At 33.2% G+C, this 15,894-nt stretch overlaps 1 protein-coding gene across 4 annotated transcripts in view; it reads right to left on the reverse strand.

Moving 5' to 3' along the window:
* Nucleotides 1-15,894, reverse strand: part of LOC114333326 (integrin beta-PS) — a 167,892-nt gene that overhangs the window by 67,701 nt on the left and 84,297 nt on the right. For all 4 annotated transcript variants that reach the window (XM_028283185.2, XM_028283186.2, XM_028283183.2 and 1 more), the window contains exons 3-4: nt 15,430-15,751; nt 1,750-1,978 (exon numbers count right to left, since the gene is read on the reverse strand). In XM_028283185.2, coding sequence (XP_028138986.1) covers nt 1,750-1,978; nt 15,430-15,751 — 551 coding nt within the window. The remainder of the gene's footprint in view (nt 1-1,749; nt 1,979-15,429; nt 15,752-15,894) is intronic.

Genomic DNA, 15,894 nt, shown 5'->3' on the forward strand with positions numbered 1-15,894 from the left:
ATATTAGTGATTCATCTGATTGTTGGCCCATTTGCTCTTCAGTTTGGCATATGTTTTATTCTTGAGGATTACAAAAGTCGATCTCACCAAGCAGAAATTGCGAATTTTGCTCCAGAAGTCGATATTACTGGAACCTGGTCTTCCTCGTTCTCCAGAGTGTAATCCGGGCTTAATCTTCGTAATGACTATCTAGAGCTTTTTGAAGCTTCTAGAAAAGAATGAAAACCTTCGGATTCTACGATCACTGTTTCTTAGCATGCTTAGTGAACTCTAGTCTCAAAAGCATTGTATGTGGGATATCTCAAGGTTCAGTATTGGGTCCTCTACTTTTCCTTATCTTTATTAATGACATCACTAGTTTAAAAATCGATGGAAAATCATTCTTTTTGCTGATGATACCAGTATCACTTCGAGCAACTCAAGTATTGCAACTCTTCATGTTACTATAACTTCTGATTTACTTACAATAAAAACCTGGTCTGACTCTAATTTACTCTCGTTTAACGTAGATAAAACAGTAGCAGTATCTTATAAAAGAGCTCTTCAATCCTTAGCTCTTAATAACGGCCAGATCAGTACCGTTGATTCCGTAAAATTTCTTGGTATTTTTTTTAGACAGCAACCTTAAATGGTCCCTTCATATCGCTTTGTTAAGGAAGAAACTATCTTCAGCTTGCTATGCTATAAGATCTGTTTCGAATAAACTCAATTTAGCATATTCCAAAATAACATATTTTTCTTTGTTCGAGTCGCATCTTCGATATGGTCTTCCTTTTTGAGGTTCTGGTACAGCTGCCCAATTCGATGTTATTTTCAAATTACAAAAAAGAGCAATAAGATATCTGCTTGGCCTCAGAAGAACAACACATTGCAGAAGTTACTTCAAAGATCAAGGAAGTTTAACACTTCCATCTTTGTATATTTTAGAAACTGTTTGCTTAATTCGTAAACATATACATGTCTTTCCACTAAGACCTAATCATGACTACTTCACGAGAAATTCTACCTTTGACGTCTATTTACCGATCCCGTCCTCTGAGTTAGTAAAGAAATCTATATTATATTCCGCAAAAAAACTTTACAACCATCTACCTCAACAATTTAAATCTGCAGCATCTTTCCCCAAATTCCGTAAACTGACAAAAGCCTACCTATCTGAAAGACTATATTATTCAATAGAAGATTTTCTTAATCAGTAACTAAGAAATTACAGTACCCTTTACACAAGTAGTTTTTTTTATTAATTTTTTTATCTATATTTGGGTGTCATATGCAACAGCTTAACTTTAAAACTTATTAATTACTAGGTAGACTATGCAATTTGCAATTTATTTAAATTCCTACCTTTTGCAATTGATTCTTTCTGTTTAACTTCATTATTATTATTTTTTAATTATACATATTGACGATTTATGTAATTTTAGTAAACTGAATTGTTACTGTTTTGTTTTCTTGACTTTTTATAAGCTTTGTCGATAAAATTGTACAATTTTTCATGACAATAAAGCATATTTTTATTCTATTCTATTCTTAGAGAAGAGTATAGACACACTTAAAAAAGCAGAAAAGGTATTGCAGGGTATTAAATGAAGACTCGCACATTGCAGTGCTGAATTATTTATCTTAAATCATCTAGGAACACTCTGAATATTGACATGACTATTTTAATTTGATTATTTCCACCAAAAATAAAAAAAATCGCATTTACAGTCGAAACTACTACTACCAACATTCAAATCATAAACTTACTTCTCTGGTAAAGTGCTGACGTATGGCATGACGACTTTGTCAACGAAACTACCGAAGCCCAGTCGGAAGTTTGAGGTTAGTTTTCTCATCGTTGTGGCCAGACTGTCGCCCAAATACGACAGTTTCTCCTTGTCGTCGTACATAGATTTACTGAGGTCCATAAGGTAGTAAAGGTCGACTGGGTAGTCTTCTGCTTGGGTGTATTTCATTTTTATGCTGTAGACTTTTCCTGAAAAGAGGAAGAGAAAAAGTATAAATCAGTTACCAATTTATTAGAGAAGTTACCTATAATATAACTCAGACAATCTATAAAAACTATAAAAATACGTTTCGTAAAGAGACATAAAGACATAATAGACATAAAGAGGCCATCTGATTTGGGATTTACAATGTATATACATTGTAAATTATGATTCGGGGGTGCTCCTAGTAGCATTTAACGTGTCTTGGTTTGTTTATTTCTACTGCATCCTGATTGTAAATTTAGTACAGTTAAACACAATATTTTTTAAAACTTTTTGCCGCTTTTTCAATAAGCCAGTGTTTATCGAGATATTCTGAATATTTGTCAAATCTACCTCATCCATGAAAATACACCTGATCCAGTGGCGGATCCAGCATCGTTAAGAGGGAGGGCCGATTGGCTAAATTTCTATGAAAAATAAATTAAATGTTTTTATAATCTTTATATATAATTAAAAAAAATTAATTCACTTTGATTGAGAGGGGGCCGATCGCCCCCCACCCCTGGATCCGCCACTGACCTGATCACAACAATCGAACGTATGTACAGACACACAAATAGTGTATGAGACTTCTTCTCCCACCACAATCCCGTCTTCTCCTGAGACCCTGAACAATTACTTTCTAAATGTGGCAAACAATTTAACAAAAACTATACCTCCTTCTCAGGATCCGATTTCATATCTTTCTCATAGGAATGTAAATAGTTTCTTTTTTACACCCATAGTATTAGGTGAACTACGCTCTACAATAAATGACATTAAAAATAAATCGTCATCTGGGACTGATGGCCTCACTCTTAAAATGTTTTCTGCTCTACCTGATTGCACTTTAAACCATCTTACTACCTTAATAAACAGGTCATTCGAAACTGGGGTTTTTCCAAGCTGCCTTAAGACAGCGATAATTATTCCTATACACAAAGGAGGCGATAAAGATCTTGCTTCGAATTATCGCCCTATTGCACTCCTGCCCACGTTGTCGAAGATAATTGAAAGTCTGGTAAAAAAAAGAATCTTATCTTTTCTGTTGAAATACAAATTGCTTACTCCACATCAATTTGGATTCCTGAGTGACAAATGCACGAATGATGCTATGTTCTTTCTTTTCGATCATGTTTACTCCAGTCTAAACAACCATCACTATACAGCAACAATTTTCTGTGATTTCTCTAAAGCATTCGATTGTGTAAACCATAACATCTTGACTGACAAATTACAGCACTATGGATTTAGGGGAAAGGCTCTTAAATGGCTTAAATCATATCTTAATAAAAGAAGTCAGTTTGTAAGGGTTGACACGAAGACGTCTTCTTGCATGCCATTAGAATGTGGGGTACCTCAGGGTTCAGTTCTAGGCCCTATATTGTTTCTGATATACATAAATGACATCTCTAGTCTGAACATTAAAGGTAAAATATGTCTCTTTGCAGATGATACTACTATTACTTGGAGTAACACGGATATTATGGATCTTCGCAATACCATAGCTACAGACCTAGTCACCATTAAATCGTGGTGCGATTCGAATCTCCTGTTATTTAACGTTTCTAAAACCAAAGTCCTACCTTACAACAGTATGATGCAACCTTTAGTACTTAATAACAACAGTCTAGAGGTAGTTGAATCGGTGAAGTTCTTAGGGCTTATTGTGGATAAGTCTCTAAAATGGAACTTGCACATTGATGCCTTACACAAAAAATTAAGTTCTGCTTGTTTTGCGCTAAGATCAGTTGCTACGGAAATGAATTTGTCAACATCTAGGACCGTTTATTATGCCCTTTTTGAGTCTCATCTTCGGTACGTCCTTCCATTCTGGGGTACGTGTTGTGCGACTCAATTTGAGCGTATTTTTAAACTATAAAAGAGAGCTCTTCGTTACTCCCTGAGACTCAATAGCAGAGTTCATTGCCAAGAATTCTTTAAAAAATTTAAGATATTAACTCTTCCTTCTTTGTTTGTTTTTGAATTCCGTTTGTTTAATCCGCAAACACGCATCAAAAGGTCCAGAGAGACCCACTCACAACTATCCCCTTAGAAACGTGGAGCATAATCTTTATCTGCCAACCCCACGGTCTGAGCTGGTTAAGTGCTCTATACTATACAATTCGAGAAAAATGTACAATCACCTGCCATCTAACATCAAATCTATTGCAGCATTTCCCGCTTTTCGCAAGGCCTTGAAAGCTTATTTGCTGGAGAGAGCTTTTTATACAGTGAATGACTTTTTTATAAACGATTTGAATTCAGCAAATTGACTTGCAGGATTATTACTTTCGAGTACTTTTATACATATTTGCAGCGGCATAGAACTTTTGATTTACTTTCCCTTTCCCTTTTCCTCGTTCGCCTTCTTTTTGCTCTGACGTTGTATACATATTGTTTGCAAAATTTTTAAAATTTTTTAATGTGTACTTAATAACTATAAAATTATATTAAGTAGTATAACTCACGCCATTTACTTGGTGTCTGTTTCTGTTTTTGTTTTGTTTGTAGTTTTTTATTATTTTTTGTTTTTTATTGTATTTTTTTATTTTGTATAAGCTTTGTCCACAAATTGGTAAAATTTTTTGACAATAAAGCATACCTTACTTACTTACTTACTAGTATGATTAAAATGCTGCTGTTTCTCTATGAGATTTGAGTTCTGCAGTATTCTGCATGGGAAGGAAACTATAAAAGTATAGAATACCAATCGGAAACAACTTCTTGTACACATTAAGTTTCGCAGATGACCAAGTGGTAACTGCTCAAGATGAAGAAGATATATCCTATATGCTCCGACAACTAGAAGAGGGGCACACAAAAAATGAACTGGAGATAAACCTAGAAAAGACCGAATACTTAACAACAGAACAAGAACCAGTGAGAAACTTGGAAATAGAAAGTACCGGCACTAAAAAGCTTAAATACGTATGATTCATAATCTCAAAGACTGGAACCACTGAGCAAGAGATAACCAGCAGATTAGCACAGACAAGAACATGCATCAAACAAATGAACGGGATACACAGATTACCAGAAATACAAAGAAGATAATTTATACTACCTTGGTGTTATGACATACGGAGCAGAGAATTGGGTAATAAACAAACGAAAGAGGTCCAAAATTACAGCAACCAAAATGAAGTTATTGACAAGAAGCTGTATGAAGACTGGACCATATTAGAAATATGGAGGTAAAAAGAAGAATGGAAGTAGAACAAGACATACTAAGCTAAATTGAAGAACAACGTTTAATTTGATATGGAAACGTGATAAGAGCAGATTGTACAAGGTAGTATCAAACACTTCGGATTGGAGCCCAACAGCAAAGAAAAAAAGAGGCAGACCCCTAAGATCATGGAGGGATGAAGTGGACGAGGCTATGGAAAGACGAGACCTTAGAGATGAAGAATAACAGGATAGAAAGGATTGGAAATATATCGCCAAGATAATTCGCCTTTTAGATATAGGATGAGTCAACCCTAATTATCATTAAGAAACGCGGTATAGTTAAGTAATTCCTTTGATAATTACTCTAAATCTGAATTAAATTCATTTAATCAGTGTTCATTGCAATATTTTTGTATCGAGGTTAAAAGGTGAATCTTTTTTATCAGCATATTTGATAAAATTAATTAAATGTTTTAAATGTAACTATAAATTTAAACGATGGAAAATAAACATGCAAATAAAAATTAATTAATTGTTTTAAATGTAACTATAAATTTAAACGATCGAAAATAAACATGCTAATAAACATATATTGTAATTAAGGGGAACTGAGCAAAATAAAAAGTTTGACGCATGTCAAAATGTTTAATGTGTTTTAAATGTATGCATTTTTTCGAATCCTGAGAAAACTAATAAATATTTTTGAAAAATGTAAACGCAGAATTAAAGATTACATTATTATCAAGGGCCGAAAGTCCCCGAAAACTTCTATAAATGTCTATTTTAGTAAGTTACAGGGGTGAAAATAAAAGAAAAAATTTAGTGTGATTTTTAGTTGCAAATATTTAATTCAAAAGAAACTTTTTATGTATTCTAAGGGAATTTCGGCCCTCGGTAATAAAGTAGTCTTTCACTCTGCTTTAAACTTTTCAAAAATACTTATTAGTTTTCTCAGAATTCGAAAAAAATTAATACATTGAAAACACATTGAAAATTTTGACATGCGTCAAAATTTTGCATTTAGCTCCGTTCCCCTTAATTAGGGCTTACAATACCGAGCCAAAATCTCAATACCGGTATTTGGTATTTAAAATTTCAAATACCGGGATCCCGGTATTGAAACCGGTATTATGAATAAAAAATATACACGTTATATTTTTATACTATCCTCAGTTGTTATATCGACTTGTTATTAAATAATATATGAAACCTATTAAATTTTGTTTTGAAATGAGTAGATGTTGTTTATAACATTCCTAGAGAGTAGGAATAGATAGATACAAAAAATGTGCAAATAGAAAAACTATATATTTGGTTCTAGGATAAATTTTGCACTTTTACTCATGAAATTTGCTATTTGTATTGTAAATTAATTTAACTTTAAAATATATTAATACAAAGATTAACTTACTGTGACAAATATTTTATACGGATTTCTCTGTATTTAGACCGCTATATATTTTCAATTATTATTAATAATTCAGAAAATAAGTGAGCCTAATTTATACACAATACACAACAAAAATGAAAAATCTGAAAATGTAAAAACAATTCTGATTAATAAATCTTTCGGCATATTTATAAAGTAAAGTAGTCTAATTTTAAATATTTAAGAATTTTTGAACTCAATTTTAAGAACTCATTTTATACAGGGTGTCCCGAAAAGATTGGTAATAAATTATACCACAGATTCTGGGGTCAAAAATAGGTTGATTGAACGTCACTTACCTATATACAATAGTGCACACAAAAAAGTTACAGCCCTTTGAAGTTACAAAATGAAAATCGATTTTTTTTCATATATCGAAAACTCTTGGAGATTTTTGATTGAAAATGGACATGTGGAATTTCTATGGCAGCAACATTTAAAAGAAAATTAAAGTGAACTTTGTGAACCACATAAAAATTTTATGGGGGTTATGTTCCCTTAAACCACCCAAACTTTTGTGTATGTTCCAATTAAATGATTATTGTGGCACCATTAGTTAAACACAATGTTTTTAAACCTTTTTGGCCTCTTAGTACTTTTTTGATAAGCCAGTGTTTATCAAGATATTTTGAATATTTGTCGAATCCACCACATATTTGGATATGGTTAAGTATGATTATAGACACCTGTTAATAATCTGAAAATTTATTTATAACTTACATTTTTAGGTATATTTTTGAAAAGAAGCCACATCTCGATAAAAGGCGACTTATCAAAAAAAGACTAAGAGGCAAAAAAGTTTTAAAAATACTGTGTTTAACTAATGGTACCACAATAATAGTTTAATTGGAACGTACACAAACATTTGGGGGGTTTAAAGGAACAAAACCCCCATAAAATTTTTATGTAAATATATTAAAAAAGAAGCCGCATCTCGATAAAAACTGGCTTATCGAAAAAATACTAAGAGGCTAAAAAGTTTTAAAAACGTTGGGTTTAACTAATGGTATCACAATATTAAATTAATTGGAAGGTACACAAAAGTTTGGGGGGGGGGGGTTTAAGGGAACAAAACCCCCATAAAAATTTATGGGGTGGACAAATTTTACTATAATTTTGTTTTAAGATGTTCCTGCCATCAGAATGATACATGTCCGTTTTCAATAAAAAATCTCTAATAGTTTTCGATATATTGAAAAAAATCGATTTTCATTTTGTAACTTCAAAGGGCTGTAACTTTTTTTATGAGCACATTTGTACTAAGGTAAGTTAGGTTCAACCGAACTATTTTTGACCCCAAAATGTGTGGTATAATTTATGACCAATATTTTCGGGACATATATTTGTATACACGAGATTTAATAATTTGGTTGTAGAAGCTGATATGTATCACCATTCGCCTTAAATTAACGACATTCACGCTTTTAGAAAGCGATATACTTGACTTTTATGTGTAATGAATGTGTTTAATAAATATTTTTTACAATGATATTTGATATTAGTAGTTTATCTTCAAAAATAATTTCTTGTAATAGCAAAAAATATCTTAGAAGAAAGTTTATTGTGCATCAATTCCATTTTTATAAATTAAGCTAATACCGAAATACCGGTATTTTTATTATAAATACCGGTATCGAATACCGGAAAATATCGTCCGAGATCCCGGTATTCGGGATCCCGGAATCCCGGTATTGTAAGCCCTACCCTTAATAGATTTGATTAATTATTAATTGTAATACCGGTTTTGAACTTAATATCTTTCTTCTTCTTCTTAAAGAGCCCTCACCTCAATAGAGGTTGGCTACTACAATTGGAAACTCTTCTATGTCTTCAGCTGTTTTTATTAGCTGTTCAAAATTTAGCCCTGTCCATTGTCGGATGCTTCTTAGCTACGAAAGTATTTTCCTTCCTAGTCCTCTCTTTCCCTCGATCATTCCTTTCACTATTAGTTAAGCGTATTGGTACTTATTACTTCTCAGTATGTGGCCTAGGTATGACGTTTTTCTAACTTTCACTTGTTCTCTTTTCTTGCCTATTCTATGCAGCTTGTTTGAGGTGTGCGATGTCCATGCATTTTGAGGATTCTCCGGTAGATCCACATTTCAAAGGCATTTAATTTATTTACGGTTGATGTTTTAAGGGTCCATGTCTCAACTGCATGGCTAAGAGTCGACCAGACGCAGCAGTTTGACAAACGTAGTCGAATTTCGAGTTTTACTCGAGCATCACAAAGCAGGTTTTTGATTTTTCGAAAGATTTTCTGGCCTGTTCTATTCTTGATCTTATTTCCAGTTCAGGATATAGGCTGCTATCGATCAAACGTCCCAAGTACTTAAATCTATTGACCTGTGCTAAAATGTACCCGTTTATTGTGCAAGGTCGAGGTACATTTTGGTTTGTTCGGATTGACATCACTTTGGTTTTTTGAATGTTCATTTTCATACCAAATTGCTCACAGGTCGAGTTAGTCTTGTTGATGAGTCGTTTATAGACCAAAGTCGGAATCCGCAATCAACACCGTATTATCGGCGTATCTGATGTTGTATTTATGCCATTCACCTTGACTCCATCCTTGGAATCCTCTAGTGACAGGGGTCGGCAACCTTTTTTACTAGGAGGGCACATTTCAAAAATTGTGAAATTCGGCGGGCACCACCTGATGAAAAGTAGCGCCCCCCTCGCCCCGGCGAGGAACCATGAAAATAGTATAAACTAAAAAAATGTATTATATAGGCAAATTTTTATTTCACATCAAATTCTAATATAAAATATAAGCATAAGTAGTCAACTAGTGAGATATTTGGCACTATAAATTTGAGGCCAGCTCGTTGTAATGTGGAATATAAGTAGAATTTCCAGTTCGCAGGCATTGGTCTAAATGAGCATCAGCAAGGGTTGATCGGTACCTTGATTTTAAGTATTTAATATTTAAAAATAAAGATTAACAGGCGTATGTCGAGGCAAAGAGGGGATTTAACTTTAGGGCACATTTTCTCAACAAAGGATAAATATTTATATCCACTAAATTCCAAAAATTCTCTTCGTTACAGTATGATTTCAATTGGATGTCGTTGGTGATATTTATAATTTCCAATTCCAAGTCTTCCTTATTAGAAATACTGAAATATGTTGAAATCTTTTCACTCAGATCTTTATTTCTATGAGAGTAAGGATTAATGAAAAACATCAAAAATGTCTCTAATTCAAAAAATTCTTCGAACCTTTTGTTAAATTCTGTCAACAAGGAATCAAAATGTTTGGCAAACTGATGGGTGGTAACATTTTCATCGCAATGATTTTCTATTACCATTCTCAAATTTGGGAAATGTGATAAATTATTGTTCTCCATATGCAACTTCCAGAGCGCCAATTTAGCTTTAAATGCATTTACTCCACTTACCATGGAAGCAATATGATGATTTCTGTCTTGTAGTTGTAAGTTTAATTCTTTTAATTTTACAGTTAAATCAGTTAAAAAACCCAGCCGAATTAACCAAGGTGTTTGTTCTAACTCCGGACAAACTTCATTTCTGGATAATAGAAATTCTCTTACTTGAGGTAATAAATTTAAAAACCGCTCAAGTACTTTTCCTTTATTCAGCCACCGTACTTCTGTATGAGTAATCAGATCGTCAAATTCTGCGCCATTTTCTTGCAGCAATAATTTAAATAATCTGTGTTGCATAGCTTCTGCTCTTATTGAATTTATAATTTTGGTTACAGTTTGTATTATATCTTGGAAAGGAATCACCTTTGAAGATAATAATTCCTGATGAATGATACAATGATAAGAGGCAAATTTGGGAAACATCGGGTCTCTCTTACACAGAGCGATAAACCGCTATTTCTTCCTTTCATTGCAGGTGCGCCCTCTGTTGTAACTGAGGACAATTTTTGAAGTTATACTTCTTTAGGCGCGATAGGAAGTGAATTTTTATTATTCTGCGCACATGCGCACAGAGACAGTATGTTGTTCGTTGCTAAATCTTTTAAGTTATATGTATCAGTCCAAAAAAGGTGTGGAAAAAATATATTAGTGTTTTTAGTAAATATATTTATTATAATTTTTGTGTCTTTGGATTTGTCTTCCTCGGGAGTAAGGTAATACGTATTATTAAAACATTTTTATTTAATACTTCACTTCGTCAATTTGTTACCGTGGTTTGTCATAACGTCCGAGAAACCGTCAAAACAATGCCTTCGTAGTCTCGTTGGTACAGCATTCGACTACGAATCGATAGGTCCCGGGTTCAAATACGGACAATTGCTGCCTTTTTTTTTTAATTTTTGGATTTTTGGAAAGTGGTACCTATTAAACTCAGTTTAATATTTAATAAAATAAAAATAAACTGTTAAAAATATTTTATTTCGCTGAAATCATATAACAGAAGTAGTATAACTTCTTACGTGCGTACAAGGTACACACACATTCTTTTTTTCAAACGTATGTTAGTTTCCTCTAAAATTTTTTAAAAGTCATATAAATATCTTCACCCCTTGTCCGCCCTTTTAACGGTAACATTTTTAGAAATTCTTCTTTTACAATAAAATCTTCGAAAACCATCTTTATAATAATACATAATTAAGAAGTGTCGGACACGTCTGTTGACTCATCAACTTGCAGTGAAAAGAATACACTTTTTCAGTGTTCAATTGTGACTCAACGTCTGTAGCCATCATTTCAATTCTTCGAGTTACTATTTTGGCTGATAGCTGGATGCCATTTATTGCTGTTACTATTTCATTTTTACTTTTATGGTCGTCAGAAAGTGTTTCGGCACTTAATAACATGGCTTCCTTAATAATCTCACCTACGAATGGTTTCATTTTCTTGGCCAAAAGGTGCGCAATCTTGAAAGAGGCAGTAGTTGCTTTTGTTGATTGGGAAATTGGTCTGGCAAATAAGTTTTGCTGCTTAGTCAACTTGAGTTTAAGTTCCGATATCTTTTTCTTTCTAATTTCCGAATTTATTGGAAAAGTTGTGTTTAAATTTTTTTGAGTGGTAATGAAGTCTCTCCACATTACACTTTTTTTGGAACCGCTACGCTTGAATTGCACAATAAGCACACACTTTTTTCTTTATAGTAAATGAAGCAAAACTGTTCTTCCCACTCGACATTAAAATTATGTGTCTTTATCTTCTTTCTTTTAATTTCCATGGCGGCTAAAATAACAGTAAAATAATAAATATAAAGAATTAAACAATCACAGATATATACTTACAACTCCAAATTAATATAAATTCACGATAAGAATAAATTCACACAGGTTATAGTTAGCACGTGGCGCATGAAATGGTAGCAGGCAGGTAGACGGAGTTATAGTAGACGCGCGGGGGTGAGGAGAACATAATGGTGCGTATAGATATGCCGGCGCAGCTTGGAGCGTTTGTATCATGTTCGTTAGGATAGTAAGATGTGAGCAGGGTCGTAGCCAGTTGTTCTATTAGTTTTATATTGATGTCGCTGAAATTCAGTTTTAAAACTTTAGTTTTGAATAAGCTTTAAATGATTAAAGTTCCGTTTTTAATTAGTTTTGTAAATAGTTGTTTGGTTAAATTTTTAAATTAAGATGGTGAAAGGAATGGCGGTCACTTAAAATTGCTTCGCGGGCATCACGTTGCCGACCCTGCTCTAGTGCCTCTTTAAATATAAACTCGGTGTAAAGATTAAACAGCGGGGGTGACAGAACACATCCTTGTCTAACTTCCCTCTTAATGACTACCTCTGCGGATGTGGAACCTTCGATCCTAACTCTGGCGTTTCTTGCAAACGTTCTAATAGTAGGTCGTGTCTTACCCTATCAAATGCTTTTTCAAAGTCTATAAAGCATATAAATATATATTTCTGTTGCTCGTAGCATTTTTGTGACAGAACTAGTAAACTGAAGAGGGCTTCTCTCGTTTCCATGCCGGCTCTTAATATTTTTAAGGTCAGCGATGTTCGACTAAGACGTTAGAAGAAAAAAAAAAAAAAAAGAATGTGTGTGTACTTTGTACGCACGTAAGAAGTTATACTTCTATTATATGATTTCTTAAAAATAATAGTTATTTATAATATAAGTGTTAAAAATACAATTTTAAGGCGCGCATGTGAAGGTTTGCAGAATAAGCGAAGCGAATTCTGCAATTCACATGAGTGCCTTAAAATTGTAATTTTAACACGTATATCATACAATATTTTTTCTACAAACGTCTTGTATATCAACAATTATAATTTATTCATTCTCAATTACAGGTCAATACCTACAAAAACTTTTACTTGAACTTGACTGACATTCCATTTTTATATTTTTCTTGACATTACATCAAAACTGCCTATACTGTCAATACGTAAATCATAACAACTACAGAATAACATCTACTTTTATTGTTGTATATTTTAACAAATTTTAATAGTTTTTTTTCTACAAACGTGTTAAAAATACAATAATACAGTTTAAATTAAATTTTAGAAAACCTTCTAAAAAACCTTTTTCAAATTGCGCAAGTTGTACTGTTAACATTAATGTTAATAAATGAAATATAAAAAGTATTTTGACGTTTGTTTTCAAAATTTGTCATTTCAATTTTAACTACAGTGCCTTAAAAATTTTAAAGCACTAGTGCTTTAAAGTAACATTTTTAACGCTCTATGGAGTGTTAAAAGTTGCATTTTTAACACGTTTGTAGAAAAATATACTTTAAACAGTTTGTTTTAATTTTTTTTAAACACCAAACTAATATTGTGCTTACCGCTTTCAAAAAAATAAAAAAAAAGTATAGGATTGCTCCGGATTCGAACTCAAGACCTCTCGATCTCTGGCCGAATGCTATACCAAATACGCTACGAGGACTGTGTCTGTATCGGTTCGGACGTACCTAATGACAATTCACGGTAACAAACAGACAAGGTGAAGTTATAATAAATATACAATAAAATGTTTTAATAATACTCATCTTACTCCTGAGGAAGACAAATCCAAAGACACAAAAATTATAATAAATATATTTACTAAAAACACTAATATATTCTTTTCACACCTTTTCTTGCACTGATATATTTATACATAACTTGAAAGATAGCAACTAAACGCCATACTGTTTGTGTGCGCATGCGCGCATTATTATGAAATCTTACTCTCAATCGCACCTAAAGAAGTATAACTTCAAAAATGAGACTAGGATGTGATTAACTTATAGCGATTTTTTAAATAAATTAAATCAATTTTGAAACAATTTTAATACATTAGTGTTATGTTGGCTACATGTCAATGACATACTAGAAAATTCTATCAAGAGCACACAGTAGCGATCAACAGGTAGCAACAAACGCGGTCCAAGATTGCGAAAGTTCTGCGAACTTTCAAAAGTGAGGCAACAGTGCGTCGGGAATTCGACACTGACAGTGACGTTTATACTGTCAAAAACAATAATTTTTATACACATAGGCGCAAAATGTTGCCAAGTCAGTGACGTTCGATTTCTTGTTATAAAAAAATCGATTTTTAGTGATTCCAATTTGACACAAAATCTAGGCACGGGATAAAAAAAGTTTATTTGAAGAAAGTGTATTTTTTTGTCTTTCTTAATGGCGGTACAGGCTCCTTTTTTCAATATTTTATTTAGTTATAGAGTAATTTCCACATACTAACATATTTCTGAAATTGGGCTCTGTACCGCCATTCTTTATTATATTACGAATATGGGTGCCAAATATCTCGACAAAATATTCAAAATTAGAGCCGCAATCTTGGAAAGCGTTTGTTGCTACTTGTTGATCGCTACTGTTTGCTCTTAAGGAGGGGGTATGGTTTAAAATCAACATATCAATCACATTTTTGTGAATTTTTTTCGAAACTACGGTAGAATTATTTTATTTTTAAATTAAATAAACACATTAAATACAATTCAAAGAATATTTAAGAAAAAATTCAATCCAAAATATTGAAAAATAAGCCATTGGCGACAAATTTTGGCAGGCAGCTCAAAAAAATGGATTTTGCGGAGGACATCAGAACTCATCACTGGATTATACGAAACAAAAAATTCAAAAAGATTTTATTAGCTTATGAGTTTCACGAGGTAACAACGTCGAGTTTTTTTTTTATTTTTAATGATTTTTTAATTTTTGGTATCACTCAAAAGTCAAAAATACGAAATTTTTGATAAAAATTTTGTGAAAACCAACAGATTTAATATTGTTGAACAAAAAATAAGCACAAAACGAAAAATATCTCGACGTTGTTACCTCACGAAATGTCGTAAAGAAAATCTGTGCAAAATATCAGGTAGATCGGCCGAGTAGTTTTTCAGTTACAATGTCCACCGCATTTGAAAAAGCAGTTTTGAGAAAAATGCGTTTAAAGTTTTGACAACTGCATCTTCATCTTCTTATTTGTCTGCCAAATCGTAAAGTGATGAACATTGGAATATGTTTTTTTAAATTGGGGAGTAATCTACAAAAGAGAAGGCGAACAGTTGTTTAACGTTTCTCACTACGCTCCGGCGTGCTGGCGCGAAGCCGCGGCAAAGCGAGTCGAAGGTAGGGATATTCAACACCCTGTATCTCTGGTAATTTTACTCCGATTATTTTGAAATTTTCAGAGAGTATTCTTGAAAGTATGCACATTTATTTGAAATAATAAAAAAATTTAAATATTTCAAACCATACCCCCTCCTTAATAGGATTCAAAGTAAACAAAGCTCGTCTACCTGCGAGAAGTACAAGGGTTCTCAAGACTATTCTGTCTTTTCTAGAAAGTCTGATAAGCGCGTAAATAATAAAGGTTTAGTGTAAATAGTGTTTAGTATAAATGAATTAAAATAAAACTAAATTAATTAATTGTTAAAATCATTGCCATAGGAAATCTTACTTGCTCGCAACTTCAAATTGATCCTTTGAGGCGTGACCTGCACTATCTTTCCGCCAGCGGCACCAGCAAACGCTCCGCTTCCACCAGCGCTTCCTTCTTCCCACCCATGGGCGCTCCAATGCTCCGAAGCGTTATAGCTGCCTTCGGCTCCAGATACGAGTGTTCCTCCGCCACCTGCGACTCCTTTATGGGCTTTTGTTAACTCCAGGTTACTCAAGACGCTTAGTATATTGTCGGGGAAAAGAACGAATTCTTCGGGGCATTTTTTCTGTTGTTGGTACTGTAGTTCGGGTTCGAAGCAGCGTGGACCGTCGCCGAAGTTCTGAAACGAAACAAAAATTAAAGATGTATACGCTTCTTGAAATTCGAAATTGTCTCTCGACAAAAAACGATATTATACCGTTTTCGTTTATGGCAGGGGTCGGCAACCTTTTGAGTCGGAAGAGTCAAAAATTACAATTTACA

This window comes from Diabrotica virgifera, chromosome 4 (assembly GCF_917563875.1).
Source record: "Diabrotica virgifera virgifera chromosome 4, PGI_DIABVI_V3a".
In the NCBI taxonomy this organism is placed as follows: Eukaryota; Metazoa; Arthropoda; class Insecta; order Coleoptera; family Chrysomelidae; genus Diabrotica; species Diabrotica virgifera.